Source organism: Onychostruthus taczanowskii, unplaced genomic scaffold, assembly GCF_017590055.1.
Source record: "Onychostruthus taczanowskii isolate IOZ18803 unplaced genomic scaffold, ASM1759005v1 scaffold6, whole genome shotgun sequence".
NCBI lineage: Eukaryota > Metazoa > Chordata > Aves > Passeriformes > Passeridae > Onychostruthus > Onychostruthus taczanowskii.
The window spans coordinates 10,508,907-10,525,443 of NW_024503679.1; the positions used below are offsets into that span (position 1 = coordinate 10,508,907).

Consider the following 16,537-nt stretch of genomic DNA (forward strand, 5'->3'; position numbering starts at 1 on the left):
ATATTTTAGAGATCAGTCCATGGCAGGCACACAGCCTGCTCCAAGTAGCACTGAACAGAACCAGAGTGCAGGGTCACCATCCCAGCTCGTGCTGGGCCACCCACCTCACTCTGGGCAGTGCCACCAGCAGCTGGTGGACTGTAGGGCACAGATGTCCTTTGTCACAAAGAGGGGAGATAAAATTTCATCCCGTGTTTTATACACAGGGTTACAGTGGATTTTGAGAATCTCTTACTCACATCAGAGATGTATATTCCATCCTGGCACAAGCAGCAGACACATAAATCCCACAGCACACAACACATTCACAGTGTTTAAGATGTGCAGATGGAGCATGTGCAGGAGAAGGTTTTATGAACAAGAAATGCTGGAACAACCAATCGTCGTGCGGGGACAACACAGGTCCTGCCAGCAACGGCTTTGAATGCAGGCAAGAAACATTTGCTGTAGCCTGAATACAGAAGTTGTACAGCTGTGCCAGCAAAGTGGTATGTTTATCCTTTAGGGCAGATTTGCTTTCTACAAACAGCCTGCATTAGAACTGTATACGTGTGGCGAGAGAGTTGAGCATTTCACTCCTGTGCTGAATAAATCAGCCAAACTGGTCCCAGATAATACATCTTCCCTAAGTTGGGGGCCAGAGGGGACTCAGAAACATGGCTGCTCAGTGATCAAGCAACAGGAACCAAGTTGCCTCATGTATTCAGCTTTTATCTGGTTCTAAATGAAAGCAGTTCAGTTCTAAATGAAAGTTAGTTTTTGGCTAAATGTAATATTTAATAGCACACAAATATTTTAGTTGCCCTGCTTCAGTTTCAGCAATTCTAATACACATGCTCATCAGTTTAGAGGAAACTTTAACAAGCCACTTAGTCTTAGGCCTAGCATCACATGGAAGTTAAGAAATTAATATCCAGGTATTAAACACTTATGCATCCTGGTCTCAAGCCCAGTACAAGAAACCTATCCTAGCTCTCTGCTAGAAGACCATATAAAGTCATTGCCCATTCTAAAATAGTATTTTCAGGGTTTAAATACAATGTAGGACATTTAAAAATGGTATAAACAGATAAAGACAGCAGGAGTAAATTAGTAATTCAGACCTATAAGCCACTGGCCCATACACCAGTATGTCAAAACACTGCTATATATATATATATATACACATAAAAGCAATCTATACCCAGCATTGTGGGAGAAAACAGAATGGCTCAACGTAAAACTGAAAGAACAAGGTATACTTTGAAAATAACACTTGTTTACATTCAGTAAAGGTCTAACCAATTGCTTTCCACGGTCATTTGAAAGACTGTTGCTCAATTTTTCACATCCATTCTTCTATCACCATGACTAATCACACAAAACCCATCAAACTTCTTAGACTCAACAAGTATTGGGGACATGAGTATTTCTTTCCAATTCCCAGGAGCAGCTGAGTATCAACCCAAGTTATTTTATAAAAACAGGAAGTATTCAGGGAAGTAAGAAAATAGATTTCCCAATCTGAAAGCTTTGTTCTGTATGTGGCCTCATCTAATACAGAGAGGGTGACAATTAAAATAAAGTCTTTATTCTCTTTAGAACCCCCCTGTTTCCTGCCTCACCACTTCCTGCTCTCCTCCTATCCCATGCCACCCATGGCAATTCATACTTTTCCTGTTCCTGAAGCTCTTTCAGATGCACAAAGTAACACTAAAAATACCATATATGATATAACTGGTGCAGAAACTGAAAATAATCTTCCCTCAAATAAAACACCTGCTACCATTAGGCAATAGAGGCTTCCAAAGAGATCAGACCAATTCCAAAGGAAAAGAAAATCCCCCCCTCTTTTTTCCCCCCTTAGCTGGAAGGGTAATAGCTGCACCACAGAGCAGTAACACTTCATTTTTCTTGCCTGTGTTTGTAATCAGAGCTCCTACAGACCCAGACACCCTACAAAACTGATTAAAATTGAGGGAAAAATTGCCATGTTTTACATAGTTTTTACATATCTTTGTTCTAAATGCTAAAGACCTGCGAGACATTCTTCTCATCAAGAACAAACACACAGACAACAGCACAGCAGCGTTCAGTGATACAACAAAGGACAATTTAAGACAAATGACTTGGAGCAAATGCTATCACTGAATAATCCCACAGCAGCTGTCATAATTAGTTACCTCCAATCTCATCAGAATCAGGGAAGTTAGAGTTAAAATCGAGCTCTCTTCCTGTAACATTGTGTAACTCCAAAACAGCAGCATTATCCTCGCTATTTTAGAATTAACATTTCTCCATAAGATAACGTGGAACCGCTCGATTCTTCCACGCCAGAACACCCGGTGCAAGCCGAGAGATGACAAAAGAAACTCGGTCAAGTTTGAGTCTCTCAGCACCTTATTTCCTGTCTAAAGAGCCCTTTTGTTCTGCTTCCCTGCATAAATGTTAATATCCTGCCATCATTAGAGAGCGGAACGACGAAGGAAAGCCCCACGCACATGAACTCCACTGCCCCGGAGGGCGGAACGACGCCACACGACGCGATTAGAACGGCAAAATTCCTACCAACACGATCTCCACAATTTTCTGTTCGCTTCACCCCAGATTAACTTCACTTGGAGCTGCACTTCGGCGCAACCTACCGCGGGCACGGGGCCCGCCCTCCCGCTCCTATTGGCCGAGGCTGTGGAGGCCCGCCCCGCCGGCCGAGCCGCGCCCGCTGATTGGCGGAAGGACCTGCCCGTCACGTAAAGAACTTTTCCTTGCTAGCAGGTTAGGCTGGGCGGGCTCGGGCACCCCGGGCGCGCGCTCTTAAAGGGGCCGTGCCCCGCTGCCGCCGTGACAAACCCGAGCCGCGGGCGGGCGCACCCCGAGCCCGATGCCCGGGACGGAGCCCGGTCCCCGCGGGGCACCCACCTCTCCCGGACGGGGGGTCAGGGGTGGAAGAGAGGATAACACCCGAGAGGGCTGGCAACGCTTCTCCCGCGGCAATTACACAACTGCCGCCTGCTCCACTTATGGGATAAAATTAGCTGTGGGTTTGGAGCCCATCCGCGCTTTAAGGGTGACTGGAGTTACCCCGGGAGGCCGAGCACACTATAGAAATTAGTAACCCCGGCTAAAAATACATCGGCTCGCCGGTTCCAAAGACTTCCACCCATTTAAAGCATGAGTCAGCAGGAGCTCCGCAGGAAGTGACTGTCTCCATCCCACAAGGTACCACGGCTTCTGCCAGAAACTTTTTGTGCTTATTCAGGCTTCACTTGACTGAACAAATTTGCAAGATCCTGGTCACGTTATGACAGCAGCGTTTCCCACGGCACAGCCTCCTCTCAGCACCACACAAAAACCTGTCCTTTAGATTAAAAGCGGCTCTTTTTCCATCGTGCAAACACAGATGTGGTTCCCTACCGAACTCTCCAGTGAAAAGATGAGTAAAAACAAAACAAGGCTTAACAAATATTTCACAAGTGCAGCTAGGACACCTGGTTCAAGACGAACCTTGCCCCATCCTAACAAGCACAAAGGGAAGAGCCAGAACAGTCAGTGCTCCCTCCTGCACCCACAAGTATCATCATAGTTACACAAGACTTATCTGGGTAGCAAGGCTGCCTTACATAAAGTATTTTCACGTGTTTAGTGCAAAATAACTAAAAATATTAAGCTAGAGGAAGATAAAGCACTTGTCAGCACAAGCACATTGGGGTTGTTTTTGTCGTGTGCGAAGGCAGAGAGGAAAAACTTGTTTCTGGGTCTTGTCACCTCTCCCAGTGCTGGAACTGCCTGCCTTCCCTTACTTCACCCACTACCATTACCACAAAACAGGGAAGTTTTAACTTCCCTAATACAGATTAATGAAGTCCAAGGCAGTCCAGCACACTGCTTTACTGCAAATACTACACAACATCAGGAAAATATTTACAGCTAAGTGCTCCCTTGAGGTGTGATACACCAAAGACAGCATAAAAAACACCTTCAGGAGGGACGTTTACTTCTGCTAAAATGACAAAATTGCACATTTTGTGTTACCTATTTTAAAGCAACCTACCACGCCACAAATCCAAGTACAACTGAAAAGCAGCAATTGGTTATAAGCTGATATGTATGAAACACTACAAGAACAGAATTAACAATATTCACATAACTTACACACAATACCTAAAATATAAACTGAAAGAACCAGACCTCAATCCTTGCATCTGGATTCAGAGCCCTACGAGAGCCAGCACTGCTGGAAGCTGATCTGGGGTCCACTGAACATAACTTATACTTGCATGGCACTTTTTTTGACCAACCCTTATCTAAGCAATCAAAACCAAGAACAAGGTTCACACAAACAAAACAGACAAATAAAGGGTCCCTCAAGTATCTCAGGAACCAATCTTGGAAAGCTTCAATTCAGAGTTCATTAACTTTAGGCCCATAGAAACAGCACAATTCAAAACTGTATCAACCAAACTGCCAAGTGCTTGAAGACATGACAACCCTATGGTAAACATTGTTGTTGGGATACTTTAAAAAGAAGGGGAAAAAAAAAAACAAACCAAATATACTACTCCAAAAGCTTCCAGCTACCACAGCAGCTTCACCACCTTGTAATGGCAATGAAAAATATTTTTTATCATCAAACATCCCACACTTCAGCTCATGCTTCTGCCACACAGGCAACTAGCAGCTCTTATCACTACAGGGGAGACGTTCCATCCCTTTTCCTCCCCACCTCTTCCCCCACAAGCCCTGCAGTCTGGCCAGCTCCTGAAACCAGCTCTGGTGCTAATCAGCCCCTTCCACCTGCCTTGAGTCTCTGAGCTGGCAGGAGTTTGGCCAGCCTGTGATGAGCAAAAGTATGGCTTACGCAGAGCAGAAGGGGGATGGCAAAGCAAACTCAGCACTGGCCTCCCAGATTTTCTTACCCATCTCATTTAAAAGCAAAACACAAACACACCATAACTATCCTAATAAGAAAGCCCCAAGAGTAATTTGCTATCCTCATAAAAGAAAAGATCCCCACATGATCTATCAAGCAGGGTGTCCAAACCAGATTCATGGTTGACCCTTAGGTCATTGGACTAGAAATCACAGGTGAACATATTTGTATCTGAATGTTGGGAATCCATGCATTAAAAAATTGTTATTCAAGTCATTGTCCCATGCTGAAGGAAATGTAGTGAAACTAGATTAAAAAGCCTAATTTTCAGCCTCAGTTTCTGCAAGAAGCCATCTATCTTCCCTCTAATCACACTTTTCATCAGCAATACATTCTGGACAAATGGTACAGGCAAATTTTAAGGTTCAGGCTCAAGTTAAGCCTTTGCTACTATTACAATATCTGTAGCAATGCAGAAAAAGAGGAAAACAGCAGACTGCAGCTGCAAGAACACTAAGCAGGGAAGCTTTCACAGCAGTGTTAAAAAGATATCAGTTTGCTGCCACACAACCTTGCACTTGGACAGTAAGAGAGCACCTGACTCTCATTTGACTATGGGAATCACACAACAGCTAAAAGGCCATTTGTTCTGTAATCTTACACATACAAGACAACAAGTTTGGGAGACTTGACAGCTCAAGAGATCAGGAAGAGAGCCTTCCATCTGTAAGTCACCAGTTCAAACAGAGACAAGAATAGTAGTGATCAAAAGCCACATGTGATGGCTGTTCAGGGATTAGATGAAGAGACGGTTACTCAACCCAGGTCCCAGCAGATCAGTGTGAAAAACAAGAGCTTTCTTCACCATTTTGCAGCTGATTTTCAGTCCTGAATCCATTACACCTCCTGGATTCTGTACATGTTAATAAGTAGCAAAGAAACTGATCTGCTACATACACACACTGAACTGGTATTGGAGTAAAGGACTTTACCCTCTGGTTGTCAATGATGTCTACACTACAGCGTGTGCCAAATTTTTTATTTATTATTCTTATAGTTCAGACTTTTAGTTTTTCTTATTACTAGAGACAGCTTTCAAGGTAATATTTACCTTCCCATGCCTTTCACAGCCTCAGATGCTGTAACCCTATTTATAAACAATAGTCCCCAAACTTGCTGTGTATTTCTGAAAATATAGCAATTTAAGAAGTACATTAGCATAAGAATTTCAGAACTTTGGCATTTGAGAAATGACTTAGACAATATTATAAATTTTTTTTTATAAAACCTAAAAAACCCCATTATTTCATGAGTGCCCTGTTTACATAAAGGCAGTGGGAAAAAATCTCTATGTGAAGAAACAAACATTCCTTTTCATATTATGCATTCTTCAATACATCAGTCTGTGCAGTCTGCTAGCAGTAGCTCCTTTCCAGCCTGACTTTAGTTTTGAAAGTCTGCAAAAGTACCTGGAATTTCCAAGCTGGATTAGCAAGATGAAAACAAGTTCAGAGTGTATGTTGACTGAAGGTCCCCAGAGCTTGGGCTCATTGTCCTGCTTCAAACACCACTACCAAAAACAATCTCCTACAGAAGCCCAACAATACGCAGTTCGTAGTTCTCAGTAGCACATTACTTCCCGAGAATGAAATTGCTGATGAAAAGCCAAGACCCTAGAAACCTAGCAGGAAACTTATCCTTAGCTGTAACTAAGGAGGCCCTCACATACAAAGAATTCAACTTGCTATTCCAGGAGTTTGAAGAGAACAACATACCAGACTGATGAGATTTCAGTAATCTTGAACTTCTGAGATTCCTCTTGCTGCTTTCAATGCCAGACGTACTACTGCACTGCAATAATCAGATCTGGAAACAACAAAGAGGTGCATGTGGTAAACACAGAGAGCTCTGCTGAGCACAGACGCACCAGACACATCCCACTGGATTGTTTTAGCAGCTATCTCAAACCTCCCAAAGCCTAGCTGACTTGAGATGTTATTAAATCCCAACTCTTTCTATATAGGCAATAAGCCTTGACAGAATCATTTGTCCCTGCCCTGTGGCCTCGTGGCCTATAAAGCTGGACATTCCCAACAGGTCTCAATTTCTCAGCAGCTGTCATAATGGTTTGCTTTGGGGTGGTTGCTGGGGTTTTTTGCGGGGTGTGTGATTTGGTTGAGTGGTTTTTTCTCTCTATTTTTTTTTTTTTTTTTTGCGGGGTGTGTGATTTGGTTGGGTGGTTTTTTTCTCTCTTTTTTTTTTTTTTTTTTTTAATGAGAACACGGAATTGTATCTTGTACAGCTGCACAACCAAGGTCTCTGGTGACAGAGGGCTACATCACTTGCTTCAGCCAAAGTCTTTGAAAAAGGACCTAGACACTTTAAAAGACACTTCCTTGATATCAGCTATCTTTTGGGTGGAGCACAAATAAGTATACTAGTTTCCATTGAATTCAACATAGTCCAAGTGGATTTATACGTAATCTATAATCTTTGTAGGTCAAATGATGTATCTTGAATATTAGTCACAGCCCATTCAGTATTAAAAAAAAAAAAAGTGCATAGCAATTAACTGCCAAGAAAATGGAGCCAGAAGTTTGTATACTTCCAATTTTCTCAGAAATCAGACTGATTAATATAGCTGTTACCAAACCACACACTTTCACAGAAACAGGGATTACCTTTATCTGTAACCATAGCAACTTTTCAGTAGTTTGTGTTAATGTTACTCTCCCTCTGATAACTTGCCACTATCTCTTTCAAGCTATTTGTGTAAGGTTTTGAATGTGCCATCTGAGACCATGAAGTAACCAGAAGTTGAAATGTAAACTTAAGATGCTTCAATCACACTCCAGTAAGTGTACTATGTCATATACAATGCTGTTAATTTTTGCCATAAATTCATGATTAGTCAAGAAGTTAAATAGTAACAGATTAAAATAAATTTAACATGATTCACAGGTTTTTAAGACAAACATTTTGAGAGGTATTCTATGAACATATACAGGAGACACTTTTCCCACTAGTGAAGATTATCTTCTTCTCTATCCGTGAGGAATTATGCCACTGACATGTCAGAGACTTTGCTATTCAGTACCATAAGGAACAAAAATCCTCCCATTATACATTTATTTTGGCCTGAACAAATACAAGACAGATCAGAAAAGAGCCAGTCCCTTTGTTCTAAAGTAAAGAATAGGTACCTCAGCATAACAAAAACAAATCAGATAAAATTCACAGAGTAAAGCTGTAAAAGCTAAAGGACAGACAAGAACGAGACAAAGGAATGAACTGACATATTTACTTCCTTAACTGTTGACTTACCATCATCCACAGTTCAGAAGGATTAGCATTCTGTGCAAAAAATTATTTAAGACGACACAAGACAAACAAAAATATTTACTTGTGAGTAGGAGGAAGAAGAGAATAATTTTTTTTTTTTTTACTGAAGCTCACAGGGCAGCTCACCAAGCTGTGCCCTTCTTTTTTCAGTGTGAAGTTTGGCACAGCTGAGATGTGAGCACAGAACCTTAGAAGAGTGAAAGAAACTCGGCACGCTCTTTGCTCCCTCTAACTCTTACGCAATGACACCTATTAAAGGACAAGCCTGGACAAACACACGGGAATGGACTTCAGAACACAACGGTGCACTTGAAGTCAATCCATGCAGGGGGTGAAGTAACCACCACGGTTTTGCTGAATGCCTCCACGTTACACCAGCACATATGGTGGGAGTTTCTGTATTTCGTTGTTGCTGCTGCTGTTATTAGCAGTCAGGTAACTGCCCTTTTTATTTTCTAAGGTTACCCAATCCTAACATCCTGTGGAAACACGAGTGGATGTTCACACCCTTTATCTATCACTCCAGGCTTTTGGCAAAACCTAGGAGGCAAGTTGGGCAAAATCTCACAGCCTTCCTGGGCGAACACCAAAACAACAACAATAACTTTTCATAAGGCAAAACGCCAAAGTACGACAGACTTTACAAGCGTTAACCCTCGGTTTAACCAGAGGAGCGGTACAACACAAAGCGCACGTTCTTCCCGAGCAGCCCCGTCCCCACAGCAGCCAACCCCGCCGCACTGGGCTCACCCGAGGGGCAGCGGGGCCCGCTCCGGGCTGGGGGAGCCCTGGGGCGGGCAGGGTTCCGGCCCCGCGCTGGAACCCGCGGGCCGTGCGCGGGGCGCGGGCAGGGCCCGGCCGGCGCAGCGCTGGCGGAGGGCCGGCTCTGCCTCTCCCTTCCACCCAAGGACACGAGTACAAACACCTCTGCCCCGGGATGGCTCCTGCGCACGCAGCCGCCCGCCGGGGGTGGGGAGACGAGGACGGAACCACCAAAAAAGGCAGAGAAAGAGCCGCGGGCCCCGCTCCCGCCGTCGCCCCGCAGCCCCTCGCCCGCTGCCTGCGGGGGTCGGGGGCACGAAGGGGGAACCTTCCGCAAAGCCCCTCCGCCGCTCCCCGAGGCCAATGGTGGGGGCGGCCGCCGTCCCCCCGCCCCATCGCGGTGCGGGGCCGCTGCCGCAGCCCCGGCCCGGCCGCCCCGGCCCCGCCGCGCTCCCTCACCTGCGCCGGGCCCGCCGCGCCCGCCGGCCCCGCTCGCTCCTCACCAAACTTTTTTTTCCCCTTTCTCCGTGTTTCGTTGCCCTCAGAGTGACGCGGGCGGGCGCTGATTGGCGGAGCCCAGGCAGGCAGGCCGCGGGGAGCGGGAGGCGGCGCCACGGCTCGCGAGTAATTATTACACGGCGACGGCGGCGACGTGAACCACGGAATGCTATTTAAAGGGACAGCGGCCCGCCCCGCGTCCCCCCCGCCCGCAGAGGTGACCTGAGGCGAGCGCGGCGGCGGGAGGGCGAGCGGACAGCGGCTGCTGGGGTGGCGGCGGCCGCATTCCTGCCCCACAAATAAATTCATTTTGCTGTAAAATACCCCTGGATGCGCCCGCTGCCGCCCCCTCTGCCCTTCGGGCCCGTGAAGGGGAAGGTCTCTCTTGGCGGTGTTTCCTGCGGGGCTCAGGGCGCTGTGTGGGGTCAGTCCCTCACAGGCCCCTCGCCTTCTGCGTTGCCCTTGGAGTCTCTTGTTTTCTATAATGTCACCTGCTTGTTTGTGTTTTCTCTTTTCCATGTGGGGCTCTCAGACAATCCACTGCAGCTTCTTTACATGCACACCATTTCCACCTCACACTCGATATATACGGATATAGTTTTGGTGGTTTTTTTTATTTTTTTAAATACATTCTTCCCACTTGCCACAGCCCATACCATGCAGGGAGGTTTTAAAGGTGAGGTTTAAGGATGATAAGTGACTCGATGGCTTGGAGCAGATAGGGAGTACAGGATTTCAGGGACGTGAAACAAGCCAAATAAAAGCAGAATTTTATCTGTGGATAGGGAAGAGGAGCGGGGCAAGGCTAGAGCAGCTGCCAGGAGGTGAGTGGAGCTTGCAGAGAGTTTTGGAGGAGGGAAGGAGAAGTGTGCAGTCGTGCAGCCAGAGAAGCTGAGGCTGGGTAAAATGTTCCCATTTCATACAATCACAGAATACACTGAGCTGGAATGGACCCATAGGATCATTGATTTCTTAGGGGTACTGTGAAGAGATTTAAAATTTGGGGTCTCTTTTTTTTTGAGGAAAGCATTACAAGGGGACACATAAAGATTTCAGCAAAGATAAAATCCAAGCAGAGACTTCTGATTGCCAGGAGCTTGCCATCACCCACTTTGAGCTGAGTAGGCAGAGCCATAAACCTGGAAAAAGCACTAAAAGCGAAGAAAACACCTTATTTGTTTGTTTTGAATATCAGAGCTTGGATCAACACTAGAAAAAATGCTAGTGCAACCAGCATGAAAGTGCTAACATGGCTTTACAGCTATTTTGGTAGAGGTTATTCAGTCTTGGCTGTCTTTGCTGATGCAATAGGTTTTCCAAATGCCAGGTTGCATGAGCAGAAGATGACCTGCATTGCACGTGGGTATCACAGCACTCACCACAACATTATTTGGAGCACTTTCATGGTCTTGGCAGTAATCATAAGGAGCTGCAGGGAGTGATGATTGCATTCCTCCCAGCCTCTCCGTGATCATCTCTTTTTAATATGATTTTTTTCAAAACTTGAATTAATTCCCTCTGGTTGTTCTCGGACTGTTTTCTTTGTGTCAAGTTTCATCTCATCATTGGAAATACAAATGCAGAATAGTAGGGCACAACATCCTCAGTGTTCAGGAAAAGGCCAGCTGATTGTTCTGCAGTTGGGAGTGACCAGCACAGCAGCTGGCAGAACAGCAGCGCCGATACAAGGGAAATGCAAACAGTGAACAAGACAGACACCTCCTGTCAGGACTTACTGACCAGCAACACATGGTGCAACAAATGTTAAGTTGTGGCATCAGATGTCAAGGGGGAGCAGCAGAATGTTCAAATGTGATCTTGCTCAAGTTGTGGGTGATGCTCGTCCGTTCTCATGTGCTGAAAAGAGAAAACTCAGTTACAAAAATGCTGGAGTTAGTGGGGTTTTTGGAGCATTCAGAATCACTATGTTTGGTACACTCAAAAGCTGCCACAGCTCAGAAGAGGCAAACAACCTCTAGGAAAACAGGGAACACAAAGTTTTATGTCATTTGCATTTAAAAAAGCTTGTAGTCAAGCTGTCTCTGAGGAAGAAAATTTCCAAACAAGATGGCCAGGTTTATTCTTGGAGTAGAATAAAGGATGAATTTAAAAATTAAATGGACACGTATTTCACTGTGAATGAAAAGCATAATACTGAAGTAATAATGTTCAGTTTTCTGATTTGAGGATCTAGGTACTGATAGGCTAAAATGAAGTCAAGTAGGATAAGGATTAAAAGGGAAGTGTATAGTCAGAGGACTGGCTAAGGTGTTAACTACCCAGAGAAGGGCATCCTTGGCTTTGAAATCAGCTGAAGAAGTCAAAAGTGATTGTGAGCCAGCAGCTGAAAACAGAAGCCTGTTTTCTGTGGACCACTGCAGAAGAATTGGAGGCTATTGTTCCACCTTAAGTTGATCAAAATAGTTTTTGTTTTTAAGAGTGCACACATGTTCAATAGGGCACAGGACTGCCTGAAGCATGGGGAGCCTGGTATTCAGTGGGACGTTCTTCATGGAACAATTTCATTCTACCAGGCATGATTTTGCTTTGACAGAGAAATCCAAAAGAAACTCCAAACAATTAGGCAGGAGATCCTAGTCCAAGCTGAAACACCCAGGTGAAAGGTTTTTCCCAGCTGTGCCAGTGATTTGTGATGTATGGCAAAAGGGTGAGTGGTAATCAGTGAACGTTACTTCCTCTTCTGTAACGTCACAACTGGAACGCTGTTTATTCTCCTTGACCTGCATTACTCAGCTCTGCTTTCATATATTAATGCTCCCATCACCCTCATTCCCCAGCACAACTTATTTTCATGGTTTTAAGGACTATCTATTCATATAACTCCTTAGAAAATATGGGCACAATTTTTCTGGAAGAGGTTTCTTCTGATTTTTACTCGCTTCTCCCAAATCCATTTAATCTATCTGCTAACACAGAGGACCTTTTCCTTTGCCTCCTTTTATGTTTGCTTCTGCTACAGTGGCTTGTTATTTCTTTTGCTAAAGCTTTAGATATCACTAGAGGAATCTTAGTAATGTATTCATTTTGAGGTAGATTTATCTTCAGAGCTGGAAAATGGGAAGACTCTTCTTCACATCAGTGGGCTTTGGATCTGGTGTTAAGTGCTAACATCATTTCAGTTCTAATCTTGTTGTTTGGGGCCCAGTGTGCAGCTCCTGACTCTGCTGAGATTTTCACTGTAGGTTTATTGAGAGCAGAATCAGCTCCTGCTTCCTGAGAGACAGACTATAAAAATACAAAAGAAATAAGCACACAGTTCTCTTGAACAAGTGAATCTTAAATTTTATTTTATTTGATTCTGAGTCTCACTGGATTTTTTTTTTATCCACAGGTACTTTGACCTCTGTTCTAAGCCTTAGCCTAACAGGATGAACTGGAGTTTCAGCTGCCCAGGCCTACTGGAAATTTGGCCCAGTTATTTGGCAGTGGCCTTCATGAGCAGCAATGCCAGCTTTCCATTGCAATGCCCACATTCAGAGATTTGCAGAATTAGAGTCCAAATTCTGCTTTGTAAGCCCAGAATGCCACTGACTTCAAGGGGGTTGTAGGATTTTAGCCAAGAGCAGAAATTGGCCCAGGATTTTTTCAGACTCTCTCATGCTTCTGTTTATATGATATTACCATCAAGCTCTATTAGCATGCTTCATGATGCATTTTACTTTTAAATTACATAAAGGATATTTACTGTGCTGATGCTACATAGTTTGCAAGAAAGATGCACATGTGGAAATGAAAAAACATCAATTACCATCAGGATTTCCAGCTTTCAGCATTCATTTTCCAAAACAACCTAGGGTCTATTTCTCATTAAAAAAAATAAAATAAATAAAAAAAAAAAGGAGCAGAAATGAAAATCCAATTTCTTGGCATTTATGTATGGCATTCTGGAGCCTTACTCATCAAGGCTGTTGTGAAAATGGTTGGAATAAAAAAGCCTCGTATTGTTCAAAACTTTAATACTCTGCTTTTGTTTTCTGTATACTGGTTTCCCAATCAGAGACATGAGTCCATCCCTAAAAATAACAAAATGCTTTCCTGCCTCTCAGAGGATGGGAGAAAAAAATCATCTGGTGAAAACTGAGTGATCATCAGGGATAATAGGTAAAAACACCAGTAGAAGTTGAGAAGGAATGGATAAAACCTGTGAAAACAAGCAAGTGGGATGCCAGGCATCAGACAATGCCCAGGGCTGGCAGTGGAGCCAGGTCTGGGCTGCCCTGCCCACAGAGGTGGCTCCACTTCAGGGCCAGCAGCTCCTGGGTGCCCTTGGAGCCGCTGAAGCCGAGAGCAAAGCGGCTGCCCGGTGACTTTCCTGGGCAGGGGTTCCCCAGGGCAGGCTGCCTTGGAGCCACCGGGCAGCTCAGCATCTTTCAAAATGAGGCAGATTGTGTTGCCACGTGGTTCCAAATCTGGGAGCTTCCTGCTAGATAGCCTTGTTTAGAAATCTGGGCTGGGGCCTTTTAAACCCTAATGACTCCCCACTTAAGCTTTTAATATCCATGTTAAATAGTTCATTAAGTATTCAGGAGAACAGTGTGCCATTGTGGGCTGATGAGTAACTTTAGGCAGAGAAGTTATTTTGTACCTCTGTGTTTTTTCTTCTCCTGCATCTGCTTTGTCTGTGTAGATAGTAAAGTCTTTCAGGGCAGGAGTGGCTCACGCTGTGCGTGTCTAGTCATCAACACACCAACTCCAGTCTCTGTGCTCCCCAGTCCTGCCCATAACACAACCCTCTGAACATGTCTGTCTATGCTTTGTACATGCTACAGGGTTTGAGTATTAATTACTATTAATTACTATTTAAAATCTGGACTCCTAAATTCTGTAACATTAAAGTAGCCATTTACCATATGGATAAACCCTTCCACAAATGGGTCACTGCACAGAAAGCCTGGAGGCTATCAACTGCTCTGGCAACCAGCTGCTAAGTTGTGAGGACACAGGGACCAGAGAAGCTCTAACAGGATGGGTTTGGCCACTCAAAAGTCTCCATGTACTCAGGAAAGCTGGCCCTACCTGTTTCTGCTCGAAATTTAAGGGGAGCAAAGATCCCATTGTCAGGGCAGCACTGCTTGGTGATCCTTTAATAGCAGCACTCCTTCAGAGACCTTTAAATCCAGCAGAATTTAATGCCTCCCTGAAGGTACTCAGAGCCAATTTTTGCTTTTGCAACTTTTTGTTGTCTCCACTGCATGTAGGAGAGCTCTTAGCTCATACTGTGTCACTGGATTCTTGGATTTAGAGGGTTGTTCTGCATGAATAAACTCAGTGCCTGCACACATCCTGGTGTCTAGAAAGTAAACAATAAGCCTGAAGCACCTGTCAGGGATCTAGGTACAAATGTCCCAAATGACAAAAATGTCTGTTCAGCCGTCTTCCCACCTGCTTAGGAATGCCAGGAGCACCAGACTACTCTGGGTTTGGCACTCTTGTTTGTTCTGTTCCTGTCCATCTGACCTTGCTAGCTCAGATAGGCTATTTGTCAATGCCAGAGGAATCTGCTGCAACAACAGAGGGAGTATCTGGTGTCAGTATTCTCCAGCTCCTTGAGGGAACTACCTCATTAGGGAAGCTAAAACATCGCTTTGATTGCTTAGAAGCAAATCATTTGTCTCCAAAACTCTCCAAGCAGTTACTCATTTCTTGTAAAATTGTAATGCCTGAAGTCTTTTTCTAAAGCAGTCTTGGATACTTGAATGGCTGGAAATTTGCAGGTGATAAACAGTTTTACAGCAAACCTGACCTGATCAGTGTTTCCTTAAATTAGACAAATATTCTTCTCTGTCAAAATGTCATTAGATTTTGATAGATTAAAAAGAAAATAAAATGTTCTAGTGGAGAAAGTTATAAAGCAGGGCATTTCTAAAGCTTCACAAATCCTCAAAATGCATGTGAGATTTTGTAGGCTTTCTTTAGGAAATTTGAAGCTGAGGGTTTTAATATACCTATAGCACATATTTTTGTCCCACAATATCCAAGTGTTGTGTCATAATCAGCTTTGATCTCTCTCATTAACTTTGCCAGAAGACATCAAGCTGAGATGGGATTACTGCTGTCCTAGTATTGTTCCTCAGAAAAGAAGCCTTTTGGAAGATTGATAGCAGGGGCTACCTTTGGGTAGTACCTTTCATTCCAGGGTTCTAAAGCAATCACAGAAATTCCCAAGTCTTCCTAGCCAGAGATTGGGCCCAGCCTTCCTGCTTTTCTGCAGTGTACTTTGCTCATTGTATCACATCAGGAGGGACAGAGTCTATCCATCTTTCTCCTCGGAGCTGGCAGTTTCCCAGGGAATTGCTGGTGAACACAGATTACAGACCGTGCTCCTTGCACCCCACACAGGGAGAAGGAAGGTGCAGAGAGGGAGAGGTATCATGTTCCTGTTCTCCTGGAACAGATGGAAATCCCTTGGGTGGTATCACATTTGAGCAGCTCCTGCACAGCTGTAGCCTGTGTGAGGGCCACAGTGACAGAATCAGTGCAGAGGCCTGTCCATCCTCATTCCCACCCCATCCCTGATACCTTTTATAAAAGCTGTTCTGGTCCAGCTGATATACTGTTTAATTTAATTTAATATGAAGAAACTCTGATGCCTGATTCCCTATACTGTCTTTTCATGTCTTGTGCACTGCCCAGGAGATATTAAAAAGCCATACTAGCAACTTACCTGAATTACACACACAGGAAATGCCCAGTGGATTTCATGAGAAAAAGTACACACAGAACAAGATTAAGGATTTGGATCACTGACAGGTCTACAGTTGAAGAGCAATAAATCACACTTCTCTCCCAGCTTGCTTCTCTCTGCTTCCTCCTTACTTTTCTACTTCTCCTCTTCTAAATGAAAGGGGACATCTTACAGGCTTGCAAAATCTTCCCTCCTGTGGGAAATTGCTAATTATCAGAGTTGCCACAATAAAGAACAATTTCTGCAGAAAGAGAGCAACACACCACAGTAGAGCACTGCAGTTTTGTTTTTTTTTTTTTCCTTTTTACTTAAAAAAACTATGCTATTTCTGAAAATGACACCTCCTAGAATATAGTGTCCTGCATGTGAAGATATAATGG

At 44.2% G+C, this 16,537-nt stretch overlaps 1 protein-coding gene across 7 annotated transcripts in view; it reads right to left on the reverse strand.

The window, feature by feature from the left end:
- The window catches only part of ZFAND6 (zinc finger AN1-type containing 6), a 36,754-nt gene extending 27,206 nt beyond the window's left edge, over window positions 1-9,548 (reverse strand). Inside the window, exons 1-2 of one of the 7 annotated variants that reach the window (XM_041418373.1) lie at window positions 9,413-9,548; window positions 6,625-6,715 (exon numbers count right to left, since the gene is read on the reverse strand). Coding sequence is in view for 2 of the 7 variants with exons in the window: in XM_041418372.1 (XP_041274306.1) it covers window positions 2,481-2,482 (2 nt within the window). In the remaining 5 variants the exon portion in view is untranslated. Of the gene's footprint in view, window positions 1-2,480; window positions 2,647-6,624; window positions 6,716-8,173; window positions 8,195-8,941; window positions 9,134-9,412 lie in introns of those variants that run through there. The other 6 variants (XM_041418374.1, XM_041418375.1, XM_041418377.1 and 3 more) reach the window with 6 other exon arrangements.
- Window positions 9,549-16,537: the final 6,989 nt, after the last annotated feature.